Below are 22,083 nucleotides of genomic sequence, written 5' to 3' on the forward strand. Positions count from 1 at the left end.
ATGTGTCTAATCAACGGTAACTGATTGGCGAAGTGGAAAGAGGTGAGTAGAAAGGCACTCAGCTGACAATACTGGCAGGAGGGTAGGACAGGTAGGAGTGGTATGTCTTAAACGACAGTAGAGTAAGATAGTGTCAAACAAACAGAATGAATGAAGGACAACGTGGGACACCATGACAGTTGTGGCTGGCAACAGATTTCCATCACAAGGATAGCTACTGCTAGACTGCATGCAGATCAACAGTCTTTTCAGCAGCATATTTCACAGCCTTGTAAAATTACTGGACCTTTGCTGCATATTTAAAAGTATAATTTGATATATTGATGTTATGCAGCAAACTTTAGATATTAAAGTAATAAAGGGAAACTGAAAAGACAAGATAAGGCGTGATATAAAGGGCATTGTAGAAAGGCTACAGATAAGAAAGTGATAGATAAATAGATAGCACGGATAAAGGGGTGAGACATGGAAGAACTGATGAAAGACAGAAAAAAGGGGTGTTAAGAGACAAGGTGGCTCCCTGGAATTGGCCATAGGGGATGCTTCCTGTCACCTTAAGTTAGTGTTGGCACACAGACACACAGACACAACTTTGATCAACAACCCTTGCTGATAGACTGCTGATAGCCATACACACTATAAAGCAGCACAGAGGGCTTTCTCACAGGAGACAGGTACAATTTGAAATTGCACCTGTTATCTTATCCCCTACTGCGGCTGACAGCATTGTATTTGTGTTAGTGCGTGCATCTCTGTGTGAGGAGGCTGTACAGCTTCTCTGTATGCTTTTGACCTAACTGCATGTGGAAAGGTTGTTTTTGGCTAAGAGTCTACATGCAGAAGTACAGCACAGAGATTTAGAGGAGACTATGTGTGCATGAACAGCATGTTAGCATGAGAGGCCATGTGCTGTAACCTTGCCCGTTCTTCCATTTTACAATAACTCCATGGAGACTGCAATCTGAAATCTCAAGGTTCACACATCACCCCATCTACAGTTCATTTTACTCAATTCTGGAAGTAATACGAGATGCTGACTTTTTGGTTAGTTTGGCAAGTGAGCTCTCACCTCTCTTCTGCCTCATATTAGGGCTGGGGTTGGACCTCCTGAAGCCTGACTCTGGGCTTGATGAATCAGAGTGTTTCAGTGCCATCTTCCGCACATTCCTATTGAGAGTAGACAGATCAGTGAGAAACTGAAATAGCTAAGATTTCCACTTGTCATTTCCATCCCTGTTCTGAGAGCAGATTTTTTCAGATTCAGAGAGAAGGTTTCAGATTTTCTGCAACTTGGTCATCATGGTTGCTGATTAATTTCTAATTTGTGTGATTCTCTGTTTCCTCACCTCATAGGGGCCCCATAGATGTTGAGCTGGCTGGCTTCTGTGAATGTAAGAGAAACAGAAAATTACTGATGGTCAAACTGGAGCACCGTGAGGTTTAAAACAAGGATTTGCTGCTGGAATCGCTACCTTTGAGCAAGGCATCTGGCCCCAAACATTGCTCAAAGCTACTTTGCTCATCGGTACGTGAGGGATTTTGACTTGGTTTAGTAAATGAGTAAAATATGATTGGTAAATGGAATAGGAGGAATTGGCTTGGATAGCATTTCCATAAAATATTCTGCTACTCTAAGGTCGCCATTTTCTGTGCCTGTGTTTGTTTTCCCGTTTGAGAAAAAAGCTGCTGAATTCATTAAAACTCTGCTTATTAACAAAATTGCTCAGTTTTGCCATCTTAACTGTTAGAAGCAGTCGATGTTTCCTTCTTCCTGCTGTCCAGAGCAGAGGCAGCATTTCATTATTTTTCTCTTAGCAAATATTTTCTTCGGTACCACACTGTGGATTTTGTATGTCATGCAGGCCTTGAGGTGGCTTCTGTGTCTTGTTTGTAATCCTCCACTGGTGTCTGGTCCTATTGAATCTGTGTCCTGCACTGTACTGAATACATGGCGGCAGAAGAACTACAACAGTACAAGTCCTCTTTACACAAGTCAAGAGATGATATCAGAAAGACCAAACAGAAAAGAACAAGACAGAAGAAGATACAAAACACCATCTAGTTTTCTGAAAAACTATAAAAAATCAAGGTTTCAAGCTTTACTTCCAGTGCCTATCCTTTAGAGCCATGCTGCTGGCATCTTTTACAACTGGAAGCTTTTATTCTATAATTCATGAGTTATTTCAATGCTTAAATTCTCCCAGAATGCTGTGTCAACTCTATAAGCTGCTTTTACTGGACTGATATCCTGAAATCCTGCTCGGGCTCTATAAAGAAAGAAAAATCCAAACACTTAAGTTCCTGGAATGCAGCTTCAGACATCACCTACATCTAATCAACAGACTTCATAAATGCAACGTTAACAATTCTGGCCTGCCACAAGAATCCTGCTCTGAGGCAGGAAGTCTCTAGAGAAGCATCTAGTAACATAACTGTACACAAGAGGTGCTGCCTTGGCCAAATGGATAGCTCACATAAGTGAAATACCAAGCTCTGTGAATGATCTGGCTTGTTACCTCTTATACCAAGCAACCAATGAGCCTGTCGGAGAAGTGCAGACTCAGCATAGCACCGAATATTGTACTCAGCAAAAAGCATCTATTTTTTCATCATGGACAAAGTGATGTTTTATTCATAAAGGCTAGTCATATTGTGCGTAGACAGTCTGAGAAGAGAGCAGCAGCAGCAGCAAGAGTTTAAATGAGGAGTAACACCATGCATATGGCAAAGTTTATAATGTGATGCACACTCCATCCTCCATGTTTATCATTCATCTAGACAAGGGGTCGGCAACCTGCGGCTCTTTAGTCCTTATACTGCGGCTCCACGTGGTTTGGAAAAAAATTATAAGTATTTAACTGAAGTGTATTTCATTTGTGTTAGTTCTTTTTAACTTGTAGTTCTAAATTGGAAGATTATTGTGATCTTGAAATATAAAAATAAAATTATGTTATTATTTTTCATCGCTCAAAATAAGCGTCACACTCACAGAAACCATACCTGCCGAAATGCCGTGCAGACTTTCAACCCCAGGCAGGCCAAGTGGTAAAAACAAACACCGCTCACGCCTCTGCAGGCGCTGTGCGCAGACGGTCAGGAACAGAAGTCCCATTGTCAACATACCACCTGACGATGTTTACATGAACATGCTTTTTTTCTTTATTGGCTACTTTTCACACATGGTTGCTGTAGCCATACAGCCAGCTGTAGTTTTGCAGCTCGCAGCCCGACACACACCAACACAACAGCAGAGAGAGCACAGAATTTAAGCCGGCGAGGCTTGATTGCAGATGTCCACCTCCCCTGCAGCGGCACTGCAGACCACGCCCTGCCACACACATTAACCACGTAAAATAAATGTTTATGCAGATATTTTGCAAATACTTATTTTTCATTTTTTAGCAGCATAGTGCTTTTTTCCAATTATTTTTAATATTCAGATCAAGGCTCCGCTACAGGCTGCAAAATCCCAAAGGTGACATAAGGATGACGGCTCACTACAGTTTTTGTTTCCTTTTTGTTATATTTTTAGTTTAGTTCAAAATGTGTTCATTCCATAAATAAAATGTTATTTTCTCTGTAGCACTTAATGTATTTCATAAGCAAAACACTTTAGTTGTTTATACAAAGCAAAACAGTGTTATCTTTATTTTAGATGTCAAAAAGTATTTGCGGCTCCCAGTGTTTTCTTTTCCATGGAAACTGGGTCCAAATGGCTCTTTGGGTGTTAAAGGTTGCTGACCCCTGATCTAGACGAATATAGGGTAAGATACATACTGAGATAATTCCAGCGGTACAAAAACTTTGTTTAACCATACTTATAATTCGGCTGCCATTTTCTAAAATAAAGACATTCTTTTAATCACTAATCACAGTTGCTTCCAATGAGCCGTTTTGCTAGGACCACTTTAGTTAAAAGACGATTGTATTCTTCAGAAGCTCAGGAAGTATTAAATATGCACTATACGCAAACGTCAGAAATGGTGTAAAAGGGAGGAGATGGGTACGTTTGACTTGCAAAGTAGGTTGCAGAGACAACAGCAACTGTGTAATAGCTGGTATATGAGATGTGTAATGGGAAGTTTAAAGGCTATGCTTGAACTAACTAATGGGCACATTGGTTGGTGAGATCAGTCAGTCAAGAATTAGCCATCTTTCTACATCTAAAGCACTTTTGGTTCCTTTGTTCGGTTTTTAGGATCATCATCCTGCTAAATACTGTTCCATTAGATGCCACACCATAAGAGACCTAAAAACCTGTGAGATAACACAGTGGTATGACTTGGTCTGTTTGTATAGGCTAACCCCTATATGTTGTGCTTATCGGGATGATTTTTTTCTAAATCAGTCCAAAAAATATCCTCACTTCATTTTTACATTTTTTTTCTCGACTACAGTCTGACTTTATGATTTTATTGAGCTTAACCCAGGGTTGGCATGGTGTGCTGACATCTCTGAAATAGTGATCATGAAGCCTTTTCATAGTCATTGACCAGAAGACATGCACTCGCCTCCCTTCTTGCTGTGCAGACAGAAAGACATTTTTCTTCACCAAGTAAATGATTTTCCATCACGACTCATCATGTGAAAGACTTGTGTGCCTTGGTCTCCACAGATTATGTTTGCTTGCATGGAACAGCAGTTCAGTTCTACTTCCCTCCTTAAGCAAAATTATTTCTACTCTAAACTCTGCTTAGACTTCACTGAGTAAAGTTGACCAAGTAAGCACGACAATATCATTTATTGTAGAATGTACGCACCAAAATATACAATAAAACCTTTCTGTAGTGCATAAAATCCTTCTTGACCTTGGAAATAGATCAAGGGTGAACTTTTAACTTTCCAGTTTTTAACACAGTGGTCATTGCTAGAGTTCAGTTGTCATGGAAATGACTATGAAAGTACATTTTTGCCCTTTAACTGTTGGAAGAAAGTGCCAGAAAAAGCAGGACCTTGAGTTTAAATAATTTTATCCTAAGATCCTATTTGCCATTATGTGGCCTGATTTAAATGATTTAAATCAGTCACATTATAATCCAGCCCTTCCTCTTCTCGCTCTCCTATCACATCTATTATCTCTCCTCCTTTTCTCTCAAGCACACAGCTGAGATGACTGCTATGCCTCTTCTCCTTCTCGCCACCCTCCTCTCTTCTAACAATTGCCCCTCCTTCCTTTCATGTTCATCCCTTCAAGCCTCCCTTCATTCCCTCTGAGCTGCCTCTCAACCTCCATCTCCACTCTGAAAATCCCTTTGGACTCTCTCTGCCCATCTCTGTCTCTTTGTCTCTCTCTTCACATCATTCCACCATCTTCCTCTTTTTTTTCTCCCCATCACTTTCCATCTCCTCCCTCCCTTTTTCCTGGACTAATTTCATTCCTTCTCTCTGTCTTTCCTCGCATGGAGTCTGAGGTTTAACTCACAGCGCTGGACCGTCAGAGCCTCCTACAGCCTCTACTCTCCAGGCTTCATGACAGGAATGGTGTGCTATTAGCCAGTCTGCTCACATACAGACACAGGTACACACAGGTTGTCAGCTGGGCAGAGTGTGCAGCTCACATAGTGTGCCTTAGCTGTCAGTCAGGACCACAGAGTAGAACTGTGCAGAACTGACTGGCACAGAAAGGACTGAGGGAGAGAGAGAGGGGTGTGGGTTGCTGTGTGTACGTGCGTTTATGTGGTTTTGTGTTTTCTCATTGTTTGGTGTTGCTTCATATTGATAAAAAATATTTTCAGCACATATTGTTGTCTTGGGGTTTTTATTTTTATTTTTTTGAGTTTATAAAATGTCAGAAAATAGTGCCCAAAGTCAGCTCTTCAAATTATTCTGTCTGAACAAACCACAGAGAGCTTTTTATTTATTTATTTTCAAATTATGTAAAGGAGACAAAAGCATTAAATTCTCACACTTGAGCATCTGGAACTGTAGAATATTTAGTACTTTTGCCAAGAGGATGAATTAATTTGAATAAATCAGCCAGTGAAATTGTTAGATATTAAAGGAGAACCACTAATTTTAGATATATCAGTCAATTTATATCATACATTATATAAAGTGCTATCATAATGTTGCTTGTTTGCTATTAAAAGCAAAAGAGAATACAAAAAATAAAGCATAATTTTTCTGATTTACCCTTTAGGATCAACTTCTCTTGCATCTGTTTCCCACATCCATTCCTGCGTCCACTTTTTCATCACACTTTTATATCAAGTTCTGTTCTGACCACTGAACTAATATGAAAAGTAAGCATCAACTTCTGTGTCAAAACGACCAGACTTTGATGCTGATGATTTTTACTGTTCAAACTATACACGAAAGATCCAACAGCAGTCGGATGATCATGAGATACATCAGATTCTCCCTTGAAGAAAAAACTGGACAGACTATCCAAAGACTATCAACGCAAAAGAACTGTACCACTACTGTAACATAATAGCACATAGCAGACTGAAATCAGGGACTTTTTGCCCACATCAACACAATGTTCACCTACCAGCTGACTTACCCACTACTGCTACTAACTACTTTTTTTTGCTCTTTTCCAAAATATAATTCAGATTGAAGATTGGCCACTTTGCCACACTGGAACAGTTCCAGTGCTCATTTCATGGGCCCACAGGGACAGAAAATGGGCTTCCACAGAATAATCTTACAATAGCTGCTGCTGTCTCGAGGTGTGCTAAAAGGTGACTTTGAAGAGGAGATCAGCCAAATTAAAATGAGGTCAGGATTTTTTGATTTTGATTTAAGAAGTACCAGAACCTAGATTGCAATTTGTATGCTATACAACATTTTTTAGCAGCTCTGGACATGGTTATTTGAGGTTTGATGATATATTAATGTCTTCGATGGAATTCCATCTACTAAGCAATCTAACATGATTAGAAACAAAAAGAAGCGCTCGATAGCAAATAAAAAAACTGATGACATAAATCATTTTTCTGACAGCCTTCATTAATGACACAGTGTGTTAAAAAATGGAGAGCAAGGCAAATATGTTCCTTGAAAAAAAAAAGTTAATCAAACCAACAGGTACCCCTATCATAGAAGCCAGTATACAGAACTATAATTGTTCATGTTTTTATAGAGGATTGAACTTCATGCTGACTAAATGATCTGGGTCATTTAGTCAGCATGCAGTGTGAATGTTTGGGACAGCTGTGCTCTACATTCTTCATCAGTTCAGTTCTTCATCATTGTATAAAATCAAAAAACAGCTTGTTGTAAAATTGATATAGAAGCAAGCCACTGCTTGTTTCATGTAAGTCGTATAAAAACAGACAAAATTATATTGCCTGCTTCGAACTACATGTAAGTTTTATGTCAGGTCAGAACCTAAATAAAGGTTTAAAACTACAGAAGACTTAAGTCAAAAACAATGCTTGATCCTTTAAGGACAGTACTCAGCTGTTTGAATACAAGGTGCTGTAGCAGCTAAAGCTTGTCATGGTGTATTAATGCAGTGTACTTGTAGAACGGCTACATGTCACCAAGGCTAACACAGAGGGACAGATAACCATTCACTCTCACATGCACACCTATGGGCAGTTTAGAAACACCAACAAGCATTTCTTTGGACTGTGGGAGGACACGGGGAGAACATGCAAGCTCCACACATCTTCTTGCTTTGATGTGGATTTTCTTTTGATGTCATTTTATATATTTAAGTTCTAATAAATATATTCAAGGTCTGAGTTTCATTCATTCGTTAGAATGTGTGCATCAACGCACGAGGTACCATGAAGACGTTAAAAAAATAACAATGGCACAACAGCAGAATGTGTGAGTGTAAACGTTTTCACGCTAAAACCAAAAAGTTATGATTTAACTAATCTAACAGATGCTAACAGGTGAACTTATCCGAGCAGAGAGGAAACTTCATCCTTCACCTGCTGGGACTGAAGTGTGATCCTGTGAAAGATGAGGTAACACAGACGAACAGAATTATTCTCAGATGAAAAGGTGTGTGTGTGTGTGTACATACCTCTGCATGCTTCCAGCTGGCCTGTAAGAACTTTCCGAATCTCTGACACCCACATATTTTTCACATCCATGGAAGGAGCCTAGGGAGGAATAAATACATACATAGATACACACAAAGATAAATCAAGCACATATGCTGAGTGAGAAACTGATTGGAGAGGTGTGTGGTGCAACACTGCCCCCAAGAGCACACCTTGTGTATCATGGATTTCTTCCAGGAAGAATATTTCACTGAAATTACATCAGGGGGTCACATTAAGCAATAAATTAGACACATTATGCTTTATATGAATTCATTGCCATAAGGATATCATTTTCCAGTTCTTATATGCATGAATGTACAGACTTCTAAAAAGCAGTCACAAACATATTTAGCAGTTTCATAAATACCCTAGCCTCCGTCATTATTATCTACAATGTGTCTGTGAAGGTTCTCAGTCATCCAGGTCATCGTAGTCAAAGGAGCTTGCAAAGAAAAGCGTCTGGACTTCTTTAAGTTGCTTGAAGACGTTTCACCTCTCATCCGAGAAGCTTCTTCAGTTCTAAGGTCAAATAGTGGAGAGTCCCAGATATAAACCTAGTGGGAGTAAACCCCCACAGAGGGACAAAAGGACCCCCTGATGATCCTCTAATCGCCTGAGCCAAGGTGTGAAACTGGGTGTGGGTCCCAATCAGCCAGAGTTTCGGGTGAGTTCATTGTGAAACCTGGCCCCACCTTATCATGCGAATTCCTGAGGTCAGATGGCCCAGGATGTGAGTGGGCGTTAAGGCGTCTGGGAAGGGATCTCAAAACTGGATTATAGATGGAAGATAGCTGGTGTTGTAAACCCCCGCCTCTGTTCAAAGATGGTTGCTTACAGTGGACATAGATGGCTTCTTTCACTCCTCTTTCAAACCATCTGTCCTCTCTGTCCAAAATGTGAACATTGGCATCCTCGAAAGAGTGTCCTTTATCCTTAAGATGCAGATGGACTGCTGAGTCTTGTCCTGTGGAGGTGGCTCTTCTATGTTGTGCCATGCGCTTGTGAAGTGGCTGTTTGGTCTCTCCAATGTAGAGGTCTGGGCATTCCTCGCTGCACTGTACAGCATACACCACATTGTTAAGTTTGTGTTTTGGCGTTTTGTCTTTCGGGTGAACCAGTTTCTGTCTGAGCGTGTTGCTGGTATTTCAGACCCAGCAACATGAAAGTAACTTCCAAGCTTAGAAAAAAGTCCCGCAACCAGCTGCCAAGAAACTGTTTAGGTTGTGACATGATTAATGGTTTCAGGAAGCAGAAGAAACCAAAAATTGTTGTTTTTATTTACTAAAAGAATGGCCTAATACAGTTTAAGAGGACTGAATTTTGAAGGCTCCTGTTGACCGAATAGCTAATAAACAAAAGAAATGTGACAAGAGACCAGAAGTAGATGTTTTTAGTAAAATCAGAAATAAAAAGGTAGAAATGTAGTACTGCTCCAAATAAATAAAGTGAGCTGGGTTCCATCACAGTTTCAGAGGAAAGGGTAAGCTGAATGAATCTGAACATAAAGCAGAAAGGAAAGGTTGCATCAACATACCTGGATGATGTAAACTTCCTCTCTGCCGTTGTACCAAACCTCAAACTTTTTGCTGTCACCTTTGACATTCTCTGTGATCCCCACAGAACTCATCTGAACAGAAACAGGACACAGACACTGAGATTCAGTATGTTAGAGATGAACTCTGTCAAGTGATGCACAGAAAAAAAACTCTTTCATTAGCAGTCACACAATAAATACGCATTTTATATGTTATTCGGCACAACGCTCCCAAAGTATAACAGTCACTTAAGGTGATAATTATTTTCCAGGACATTAACAAACCAGAGTCATAAACTAAAGCCATTAAACGTCTCAGGCTAGCAGTATTCCCAAAATATTGCCATGCTATAAAGTAATGTGAATAAGCTTTGAGATTCCTATTTAAATACCAACTGTGAATTTATCATAATAACAAGTAGGGGTATACTAATAATAGTGGTAATCATGAGCTTAACTGCTGACCCCTCTTCACCCACAATACGACAAATGCATTTAGCTGAATTAATCTTATATCTTTAGATAAATTAAACTATTACAGACTTTGAGGCTTAGATGTCCTTTCTACTATCTACAGGACTTCACAGGCAACAAGTCTGTACAACTACTAGTGGATGCCACTGGCTATTTAGCAATATTCAGTTAAAAGGTTTGCTCCCTTAAAAAACAGTAGAATAGCTTCAAATAACCATCATTAAGTCCAAAATGATGTATTTTAATGGTATTAATAGGGTTACTCTATCCTAGTGGTTCTGAAACGTTCTCATTAATGAAATCTGTTTGGTTTTTGTCTGTTTTATAAAACAGCTTTTAATTATTATTTGCATAATTATGTGCATTATCTGGTACTTTTTAAAATTAAGCATCATCTTTATCTGCAATACTTAAAAGGAACTATTGAAGACAAATTAGTTGATGTTCTTCAATAAATAAATAAATAAATAAATAAAAATGCCCCAGTAGTGGATAAATAACAACTATTGGGACCTATTGAACTCTAATCTAGTAGAGTTCAATAGATCCCAATATATCATTTAAATCAGCTTTAAATGAGAAGGTGTTTGATGTCTAATTTCGCTGCAGGCAACTGCAGGTGACAAATAAAGGCTTATTCATTCAAACAAAGTGCAGGCTATGCACACTTAACCCACACACATCCCCATCGTTATCTGACCTTGAGTGAGTGTTTGAAGCTGTAGGACGGGGTCTTTTCATGTCCATCAGTGGTCTCCTCTCGTTTCTTACAGAACAGCAGCATCTTATCATACAGAAAGAGATGCCTCTGCATAGGCTTAAACCTCGCCAGGTCCTTCACCTAAGAGCAGGTAATCTGTCACTTATCACATGCGTAAATAACTGTGTAACATTCAGAAATTAAATGTCAACAAAGACCCATGACAGATGACCCTGTAGCATCACTCATATTGTTATTATTTAAGCAAACAAAAAAATGTTCGAACAAACCTGAATACATCAAAGGCACATGGGATGGGTTTGTATTTAGCTATACATATAAATGTTAATGACTGCATCACTCTAAGCTGTTTACGTTTTGTTTCCATTGTGTCTTGGTTATTAATCATCAACTGATAACATAAACAGCAGAACAGCACTGCGCTATAATGCTTCCAAGGACAAACCTGAATGCTGTGCTGCCTGTTTAAGTTGAAAAAGAGGCAATGAAATTCATGTCCTTCAGTTTAAATATGCTCTTCTTTGCCACGTACCCTTTCTTTCATTCTTTTGCTATGAAATGCTGGTATGTTCTATATCAATAGAGTTTCCTTGCTATCTCTCATCAACAGAGCTTGATCAAATATCTAGATGTGCTTGCATATGGTTTGATGTTGTTGGTAAAAATGTGTATAAAAAACTACTGAAACGTATGCCTGTCTTTTCTGGTACTCTTCGCTGCAGCCCCCGGGCAGTTGAAGCAAATGGCTGCCCCTTACATTGGTCCTGCCAGAGGACACTTCCTGTTGAAAGGTAGTTCCTCAAACCCTCAATCATGCTTGATCATAGGGGATCATCTGATTGTTTGGATTCCAGCTGCTGTACTATTATAGGGTCTTTACTCCGCAATATAAAGTGCTTTGAGATGGCTGGTTTGTGAACTGGTGCTACATAAATAAAACTGAATAGCCGGTCACAACAGATTTGGCAACCACAGCAGAGCTATAAAAAAAAATGGAAATGAGACTCAACCAGAAATTCACTGACTGGAGCAGAACAATATGAGCTGAACACACAAAGTATCAAAGGCACTTGGGATGGGTTTGTATTTAGCTATAGATGTAAATATTAATGACTGCATCACTCCGAGCCACTTTAGCTTCGCTTCCATTGTGTCTCGGTTATTAATCATCAACTGATAACATAAACTGCAAAACAGTATTGCATTATAATGCTTCCAAGGACAAACTTGAATGCTATGATGGTTCTTTATGTTGAAAAAGAGGAAATGAAATACATGTTCTTCATCTTAAATACGCTCGTCCTTTTTTCCAATGATTCGCTATGAAATGCTGGCATGGTTTAGCCCTGAGTTTTGGCCTCCTGCTGGCTGTGCTCTTGCATTCCTTATTTAGCAATTTCTGTATCAATGATAGAGGTGCCTTGCCATTTCTCATCAAGAAAGCGTGATGATCTTCTCTAGATGCGCTTGCTTATGGTTTGGTTGTGCTTTGGACACAACTGATCCGGTTTCCACAAAGTGTTTTAGAGTGATTGTCATAATTTGACACATCAAATTATAGAGCTCCTGTTTCCTCTGAAAAGAAAAAAAAAAGTGATCGAGGTTCTGCAGTAAAGGCCATACACAGCCTTGTTTATGAAAGGTAAACTGTAGCTGCAGATTAATTAAGCCTAGAGACCTGTCAGCAATCATCTGGCAACCTCTGCTTGTGATGGAAAAATGTGTTCCATAAGTGACTGGTAGTTGCTGGCAGTAGGGATGGGTATTGATAAGATTTTCACGATTCCGATTCCATTTTCGATTATGTTTAACGATTCAATTCTTTATCGATTCTCTTATCGATTCTTTTTTAAAAAGGAGAACACTAAGGTCGATTAGCTTAGAACTTTGTTTTACATCTTCTCTTTAAACAAGATAGAAATTTAGGAGTAACATGGCCTTACAAACCCAGCAGTGAGATCTTAAGAGATCCACAGCCTACGGCTCTTCAATGGGGTGTCACAGGGTCCCCAGGAAAAAAATTGTAAATGTAAAATAATAAAATAAATATTCTTCTGTTGCAATAACAAAGTATAACATAAATTATTCTGCAGCAATTACACAAGAATATCCAGTAATGTCCCTGCCTACAATTAAACACATTCACTTACCAAAAATCGGGGTATCTGCTGTGGCAAATGGGTGCAAGCCTTTGACCACAACCTTAGTCACTGCTCGGTGACATTCGTCTATCCTGGCCTGAAAGGAGACGCTACCGGTAGACTGCAGCGAGAACTGCCAGCATCTGAGCCAGCCAGACTCTGTCTGTCTCTCTCATCATGGTCACCTAAATGCACAGTAATGGCAGGTTTGTAATAAGGCAGATCGCGCTAACATAAAATGCACTGTTAGTTGATTATTTACCTGTCGCATTAACGGGAGAGGAAGTGCAAATGTTACCGCTGCTGCTGGGTTGAGATTCACGAGTCCGGAGCGGAATTAAAAACACAACATTCATTTAAGGTTATCGCGTGTTTTGTGAGCAAATGCTTTTGCATACTCGTAGTGTTTCCTCCCTTAAATGAAATATCTACTTTGCAAGTATTGCAAGTTGCCCTGTTGTCATCCGTTCTCGTAAAGTATAACCAAACTTTTGAGCGTTTGAGCCGCTTAGGCGCCGTGTTTCCTGCCAGGTAAATGACGCTCAGCAACGTGGTGACGTCATTCGGGGCGACTGGAATCGATAAGGGAATCGTTTGCAAAAATGGCAAACAATTCCAAGGAATTGAAACAGTGAGAACCGGGTCTCAACAAGAACCGGTTTTCGATACCCATCCCTAGTTGGCAGCATAAAATTGTTCACAGCAGCACCCTCTTTGCAACTGTTTTCCACTGGCAACAATCAGCAGTCTCCAGCAACCACTCGACAACCAGTCAGGTAATCTCAGACTGGTCTCCTATTTGCTTTTATTTCACTCTGAAATATGTAAAGCTAAGAAGGATGTATTTATTTTTCTTGCATCTTAATGAATGTAAAGTATCCAGACTTGTTCATTGCGACTAACTAATGTTAAGGTAAACGACAGGACATCCATAGGGCAATATTCAACACTGGTAAAACAGGAGTGTGGGAATTTACTTTGCTGTGGCCTTTCTTGTGGTCAGTCCACACATTGAAGGATCCCTGCATCAGCAGCTTCCCCAGTTCACTCAGATTTCCCTGCAAACATCAAAAGACTGTCAGATCTGTGAAACACATTTTTTTTTGTGGTGGTGGTGGTGGTGGGGGGGGCATAACTATTCGCAGTAGTAAATGTTTTAATACAGCTTCAGTTCAGTTATGGCACAAAAAGTTGGCAACAAAAGCTCATTATTTAAGCATACTTTTTGTATGAACAGTACAACACTTCCATGTGTTAACAATGATCTGAATGCACATGCTGGCGCTGGTAAGATACCCCCAGTGATATGTAACCCCACCCACACCCAGTCAATCACAACTCATTTAAGGGAAGAAGGAATTTGGATGTTTGCCAGAGCAAACATCTTAGCCCAGATATCATCTATGAGGAGACCTGAATATGGCAGGTCACAAAAGATTCCCATTAAACCTGCTAAAACTTGAAGAGTTATTCTAAACCTAAATTTTGAAAACCTGGGCCCTATTCCAGGAAGCCGGTTTAGAAAACTCAGAGTGAAAAACGATACTCAGGGTTGAGTAACCCCGAACTGTCCAACTCAGAATATTCGGTTTCAGAAAGGCTGATAACAAGTAGTTCAGGCAACGCGGAGTTGCTTTAACCCCAAGTTAAGCGCGCGCACGAGGATACATAAAGCCCTGATTAGTGGAGCACAGATTAAGCGAGTCACCATGGAGACAGAGGGAAAGAAGGCGCGGTCAATGTATTTCACAGCGCTTGAGGCCGAAATTCTGATGGCAGCATATGCCGATAACATGCAAATTTTGCGGAAAAAAAGTAACACAGCCTCAGCTGCAAAACAAAGGGAGCATGCATGGCAAAACATAGCCGACAGAGTCAATGCGTGAGTGTTAATTTAAACATTGATCTAGGGATTTCCACCCATATAACACGTTATTTTATTTTATTTTATTTTTTAATTTATACATTTGATTTTGTGATGTGATGTGAGCGCAGGTGCAACCCAACAGGCCCCAAACGTTCCTGGCAGCAAGTAAAAATGAAATATAAAAATATAGTCCAAACAGGTAAGGTGTAATTGTATTATGAGCCATAGTGCTTGGTCTGTTTGTCCGATGTAAACCAATTGCAGTCAGAGGCTACATTAATTTTCTTTCTGTAAGCACTTATTGAAATTATCTGAGCACATTACAAGTACATATTTGCTTACTCTGTATGCTCAAATGTGACCCGTTATAGCCAACAGAAAAAAAGCGGAGGCCCGAAAAACAGGTGGGGGTCCTCCACCACCACCACTCACAGAGGCTGAGCAGTTGGCTTCCACATATGATCTTCACAGTGCAGAGAACACAAATTAGCATCCATTACTATAATGGAATAATTTGTTAGTTTGAAATGCTACAGGGAACTATGTACCTGTACATTAATGCTGTGGAAAGACTTCCTGTTCACATAGTCTCCTTCATTTACTGAAGGAGCAATGATTGGAATGTGAGTGCCATCTATACAGCCAATCACGCCTGGGAACCGTGAAAATAAATGTAAAATTTAAGTAGTAGTTCAAATATCACCACATCATGAATTAAGTTTTGTTCATCCTGATACCTGCAATTTTGTGGCATCCCTCTTTGATAAATCTTGTGGGTCTATGACCGGGGAACACCACAAACGAGTACAGGAGACGTTTCAGTGCAACTGTAACATTCCTGACTGCCCGACAGACGGTAGCCTTGGAAACGTGCTCAGCGTCACCAATATTATACAGAAAGCTCCCGTTTGCAAAAAACCGAAGTGCAATACAAATAATATGTACAGAACTGAGAGGATGTCCGCGATGTGTCACATGAGCAATATTAGGCCTGAGGATGTTATTCAAATAAATTATAGATTGTGCTGAAAAATGGTAACGTTCACACAGAAAATCATCAGGAAATGATAAAATGTCCAAACGCGCTCTAATCACTCTCTCCCGGCGGAGAGCTCTGCGGAGAATTTGGGCTTCAACATCTACTGGCTCTTCAAGGAAGGAGCACGCCATGTCTGACACTTCCTACAGTCAGGTTTCCGACAAAGAGGCGGAGAAGGTCAGGGTTAGTTGAAGTAAACCTGCTAGGGGGCAGGTTAGCTTCACGGAGTGTGTCGTCATAGTAACTCACTCAGAATTAATCTAAACTCACTTTGTGAAACCAAAAACCAGAGTTTTCGTTAACTCAGGGTATACTTACTCAGAGTTTGCACTAAACCGGCTTCCTGAAATAGGGCCCGGGTGTGCAAAAGCTGTTGAGACTTGCCCAAAAACTCTTTTTACTTTATCCCTAGTTAGGTACATTCAGTGCTAAACTTGTAATAGAAAAGAATAGCATTAGTAGTGTGAAAAAAACAGAAAAATCTGCTGATTAAACATATTTGATTCAGGTTTTAACACTGAATTTATGGTGTGACCAGTGACTTTTAAAAATGTAAGCAACAGACATTGTTTGTTGTTGTTTTAATGGGAATAAATGGTTTACATGATACTGACTTTAATCACAAAAACATGTACTACTGCATAACTAAATAGATCCATCTTATGATGTACATGTTTTTCCAGGTTTCTTGAACTACGCTCTTGGCAGGGATAAAAAGTCTTTCAAATGGCACAGCAAGCCCAAAAACATAGGAAAGAAAACATAGGAAAACACTTTTAGAAAAAGTCCATCATCCACATTCTGGAACACGTGTTTCAGTGTTTCCTGTTCATCAATAGGCTCTATGACAAAGAGGATTCCAATTTTGCTCACTAAAATATTTCAGAAAGCAAACACTTTCCATTAGATCACTTTTTCACATGACTGTACCACAACGGGAAGGTGACAAGTTATAGTAATCTGATTGCTCTAAAGTGAAGAAAGTCAAGTCAGTTGACATCACACGGTGAATTAGAGGCTGAGTAACGAGAGTGGAATAACAGCCCTCTAACTCAAGTTCGTTTTCACAGTGTAAATCATTCAGAACTTTAATGATGATGATGATGACTACTGTACACTGACCTCAAAGCCAGTGATTGCTATCTGGTGCATGGAGTCATTGACAGACTTAATGATGTCCAGCATGGTGGCTAAAGCCTCCTCCAACTCAGCCATCCCCTCACCGTTACTGCATTTTAACATCTCCTGTTAGACGGGAAAGTGGAAGTGGTTTAGAAAGATCAAGGGCACAAAATACAAACCAAAGAAAGAGAAGAACAGAGGAGCAAATAAACTTTATGTCAATCTTGATGTAGAATCATAGTTAATGACAAATTCCCTATCTTTAGGACCGCCTTCTTTTGTCAGTCCATATCAGAAATATAACCCTACTGTCTAACAGTGACGTGGAACAAAAATCACATGCACTTATCATTATTATTATTATTATTATTATTATTATCATCATTATTATTATTATTATTATCATTATTATTATTATTATTATTATTATTATTATTATTATTATTATCATCATTATTATTATTATTATTATTATTATTATTATCATTATTGTTATTGTTATTATTATTATTACTTATAGGGTCGATTCTTATATCTCCCTCTTATCAGGACATGCCAATGGCCCAATGAAAAAGCCATCAGATTATTCGAAATGCTACAACAGTTCCACATTGCTACATTGAACATGGCTAATATTTCACCCAACATTTGTTTAAGAAAATGGCAAATTTCTTGCCATAAATATAACAGTTCATATCATTTCTTGGGTTATGCGAATAGTATAATTATTTGGACTGAATTGACTGGATATCAATATTTCTAAAGTCCCAAAGAGGAGGAGAGGAGAAGGGGAGGAGAGAAGATGCAGGTGAAAGGCAGAATTAATAATAAACACAGACTGAGATAACAGGGCTATCACGTTGTGGATATCAGCTCATTTTCCAGGAACAGTTCCTCTAGTATTGAATAAACCATCACTCTGGTTGTGTCACAGGTTTCTTTTTCTTTATTTATTTTCCATTCTCACCAACAATTGACTCAATGGGAATTTTTTTTTTTTTTTACTTAAAATAAATGAAATCAATGACTTAGCAAGCTTCAGTGGTGATGAAGGCTTTTCTTTAGGTTCAGGATGAAATGTAAGTGACTAATAAAAGGTTTTTCATATTCTTGCTTCTGTTATATTTTATAAAAAGTAAAAATGTTTTTTTTTGGTTAGGCTGACCAAAAAAAGAAGAAAAATCAAATACTTAGTTGTTTAATTATCTTTTAAATTAAATTATTCATGGTAAATAGAGACTGGATATCTATTAGAAGCATGATAACTAGCCAAATAAATACAAAGAATAAAAAATAACATTAATGTACTGAACTAATTGGTTAGTTCCTTTTAAATTACATCTTATAACCACATAACACACCTTCAGCATGAGTTGGTATTTGGTGATCCTCTGGACAGGCTTCAGCAGGTAGGCATCCAGAGACAGTTTGTGATCCAGCTTCTTCTGGCATTCCTGTTCTCACAAACCAAATGTTGTTGATCAAGAAGTGGCACGTGAAGCCTCATCGAACTCTAACCTGTTACAGCTGCATTGTGAGGTTAAGTCACCAAACAGAACACCAACATTGTAGGTGCTGTGCTCTAAAGTCTTTCTCAGAGGCCAGTAGCATGAAGCATTACTGAGGGTTCAGTGAAACAACTTCAGGGTTCGGCCTAGTTTTTTAACAGATTTGTAAAGTTAGCTACCATCTCAGATTAGGTTAAGAAGAAGTTGTAGAAATCAACTAACAGTTGTAGTCACCTGAAATTGTGTGTGTGTGTGTGTGTGTGTGTGTGTGTGTGTGTGTGTGTGTGTGTGTGTGTGTGTGTGTGTGTGTGTGTGTGTGCGTGCGCGTATGTGTGTGTTTTACCTGAAAAAACAGGCTGTCCCCACACTGCCTCCAGAGGATTTCAGAGCGTGGTTTATTCTGACAATACTTTTCATACACCTGAAGCTCTTCTTTCTGAGAGCACAAACACATGTCCAAGTGAGAAGAGGGAAGGCTATTTGGTTTCTCAGTTTCTGTTCAATTCAATCTTTAGTTTTAAAAGTTTGCCACCTTTCTATGAATTTATATGAATATTAAAGGAACCCTCTAGGATATGAATCGAGACAACAAATTTGTTGTGCAAAAATAGAGTGAACATCTTTGTAATTTCGCATGTTATCTGAATAAAAACAACCGTACAACAATACAAAGTATTGGACTTTAAAACCTGGAGAAAAAGGTTCCAACTAAAAAACTAGACTTATGATAGATCTATGATAAATGGCTCACCTGAAGTCTCTGTGTATTAGTACTTTTAGAACTTCAAATCTGTAAGTTAAAGACTTGGCTCCTCCCCGACTTGGGAAATTAGATTATGTGTGCAGTAACTTCTCACTATTATGTAAATAGTTTTTTAACATAAAAACTTACAGCTTTGTGTGTTTTCTTAAGTCTCTGTTGATGGATTTCACACAAACCAAAGACAACACAATAAGTATGTCAATGCTAAGCATGAACAAATTCGATTCACAGTATCAGATCTCCCTGTTTCAAAGAATGGAAGGTCTGGTTTTACCTGTCTAATGATAACTAGATGACAAAAGATTATGGCTTTGAATAACTATCATTGCTCTATATTGTTGTTAAGTCTCAGCCCATGAATAGATCATCTGTGACAAAAATCTGCTTCTCCTTACTTTCTCTACATGCCCAGTGAAGTGCGAATTTGCACCAGTAATCAAGACTCCTTGCCTGTTAGCCCGCAGACCTTTAATGAAGATCTCATTACTCTTTATCTGCCTATTTTTGAAGAATTGTCAAGTCTCGACCTTTAACTTCTTTTGTAAAAAAAAAAAAAAAATGGCTATCTCCATGCCACGTCTCAGCCTTAAAGACGTTTAAGGTTTACAACCTGAGGTCCTGGCAAGGAATTCATTTTCCAGACACCTGATTCTGGAGGGTGTCTATTTTCAGTTTCACCTGCAAAACCTTAAAGGTTTCATTAGTTCCTGTCCTCAGATCCTTCGGGTACCTTTTCTCATATTTCAAAGCAGCATTTGGTTCACTGGACTGAGGAGTTGATACTTGGAAACTGGAACAAATGTTTGCTCTGTCAATGTGTGAATTGTTGGCTGGACATTTTTTTTCACATTAAAGAACAAAAAATATTGCTAGTGAGAGACATATTTTTTCCATTATGTCATTAGTTTCTCAGATATGGCAGGAAAAGTATTCAAGTGTCCCTGGTGTGGGTGCATTTAAAGTAAGAGCAAAATATATCATGTTATTCCTTGTACTGTTAAAAGTGCACTGTTATAGCCATGGAGAAAAAAGTAACCACTAACGTAAAGGAAGTACTAATATAAACCCTTTTACAGGTACTTGCGGGTATTTCTAAATACCCACTCTTTTCAGAAAACAGGTTCCAACCAGCTCTGGTTTCTCTGCACAGTTCTCCAGCTCCATGAGAAATGTCCTGCAGAAAATACATGAAAACAAAGTAAGAAAACAATACACATTGCATCCCAATTACTTAAAACTAATTAGGTGTATGCAAATTACATAATCTTTAGGTCTAGTTACTTTAGTCTTTTAATTAGATCTTAGTTAAGTTGGTAAATCTAACTAATCATCAAAGTGATCTGTTAAGAGATGTCGCACTACCATTGAATTCATGAAATAATAAAATCTCTCAGCATTTGATATGTTTTCTGTTTTCTACTGTCAGTAAAACATGAGATTTGCAAATTAGTGTATTCTGTTTTTAAATACATTTTACACATTTTCTCAGGTTTTGATATTTAAATAAATTCACAGAGATACATATACTGATATGAACCACACATGATTGCCTTAACAAGAAGCAATGGGGAGGTGTGGTTTGTGTGCAGTGCATGCTTTGACTTCCTGTTAGTCCAGTTTTTTAGAAATTCTTTAGGGAGAGCTTTTGGTTTAAAATTACAGGATTACCTGAGTGCAACCGGTATATCATTTAATAGTACAAACTGACAGCTATTTGAATGATGCACATTTGCCATCAAGTGAAATATGTTTCTCCAGGCAAAAGATACTTTAAGAGAAGGCACATTACCAGTCATCTGGTAATCCTTTAAAAGAGGAGTTGTTCATATATCACAGTTTTCTGTGATATATCTTTGCTGACATCAGTGTTTCCAAGTTATAGTTGTGTATATGTCGAGGCCAATGGCAAAATAAAGTAAATTCCACCTACTTGTTGTGAAATTCATATATCTCCGGCAGGTTTCCAAACAGCACATCTCTTTTGTTCTCCAGTGATGGTGGCATGAGGTGGCTAAGCTCAGAGTTATTCAGCTCTGCAAAATAACCCTGGGAATCAGGGTGAGAGGGAGGTTCAAAAAATGAAATAATAAAGAAACAACAGCGAAATGTAAAAATCAGTCAGTCTCACTTCAGAGACATCAGTATAAAAAAAACAAATACACTAAAAAAATACTTTTGCACTGCTCCTTTTTTGATTGAGAAACGAATTACATTTACTGCATTACATACCACAGCATTGTACAAGGGTGTAGTCACTTCTGCATTGCTTTTTCTTTACATTTTCTTTGCACTACTTTTGCAGTGGCAGGAAACTGAGAGAATGTCAGTCTAGATCCAATGTGTATGAAAACAATAGGTAAACTGTGTCTACTTAGAATGATCCTTTAACAGTTAAAGAACTTTTTAAAATTCTATAACAATTCTGGGAGATGATTAGAAGATTTAAGGACTGTTTACTGTAGTAGCTTTGTTCTCAAGATGTAAAACAGGTGCAATTCCAAGTAAGCAGTTCAGGTCGGCAGCTTTTTGGATGCAAATAAGCCACAACCATGTAAAATGGATACAAAGATCTCAGTCACTTGAAATACTATACCTCCATAATGCTTTGCAGCTCCTCAACATACAGCCTTTCTGTTTCAATTAGTTCAGTCATGATATGCCTGCAAACAGAAAAAACTTTTTTTTTTCTTATCACACTGACTAAACTAAAAAATAAGCACAGAGAGTCACTTGTGTTCACCAGTCTTCACATGTATTGTATGTATTTGCAGTCTGATGTTGATGCACTGAGTTAATTGCTATAAAATTAGTTATAGGTAGCCAATGTGGGCAGAGGGTAGATTTTTATTCAACTACACGATTTCTTGACATTCCATGGACTGTTTATGTCTACTCTCCTACAAGTCCA

At 38.6% G+C, this 22,083-nt stretch overlaps 1 protein-coding gene across 5 annotated transcripts in view; it reads right to left on the reverse strand.

Annotated features, from left to right (window-relative positions):
* The window catches only part of mcf2l2 (MCF.2 cell line derived transforming sequence-like 2), a 111,045-nt gene that overhangs the window by 33,399 nt on the left and 55,563 nt on the right, over positions 1-22,083 (reverse strand). For all 5 annotated transcript variants that reach the window (XM_085447158.1, XM_085447161.1, XM_085447160.1 and 2 more), the window contains 12 exons: positions 21,769-21,835; positions 21,106-21,221; positions 20,280-20,349; positions 18,756-18,848; positions 18,266-18,358; positions 16,905-17,027; positions 13,854-13,934; positions 10,715-10,855; positions 9,541-9,633; positions 7,985-8,063; positions 1,347-1,383; positions 1,070-1,167 (listed from right to left, as the gene is read on the reverse strand). In XM_085447158.1, the coding sequence (XP_085303284.1) occupies positions 1,070-1,167; positions 1,347-1,383; positions 7,985-8,063; positions 9,541-9,633; positions 10,715-10,855; positions 13,854-13,934; positions 16,905-17,027; positions 18,266-18,358; positions 18,756-18,848; positions 20,280-20,349; positions 21,106-21,221; positions 21,769-21,835 (1,091 nt within the window). The remainder of the gene's footprint in view (positions 1-1,069; positions 1,168-1,346; positions 1,384-7,984; positions 8,064-9,540; positions 9,634-10,714; positions 10,856-13,853; positions 13,935-16,904; positions 17,028-18,265; positions 18,359-18,755; positions 18,849-20,279; positions 20,350-21,105; positions 21,222-21,768; positions 21,836-22,083) is intronic.

This window comes from Copadichromis virginalis, linkage group LG23 (genome assembly GCF_057382275.1).
Source record: "Copadichromis virginalis isolate Kocher_CV1m ecotype Utaka linkage group LG23, C_Virginalis_male_GT1.1, whole genome shotgun sequence".
NCBI lineage: Eukaryota > Metazoa > Chordata > Actinopteri > Cichliformes > Cichlidae > Copadichromis > Copadichromis virginalis.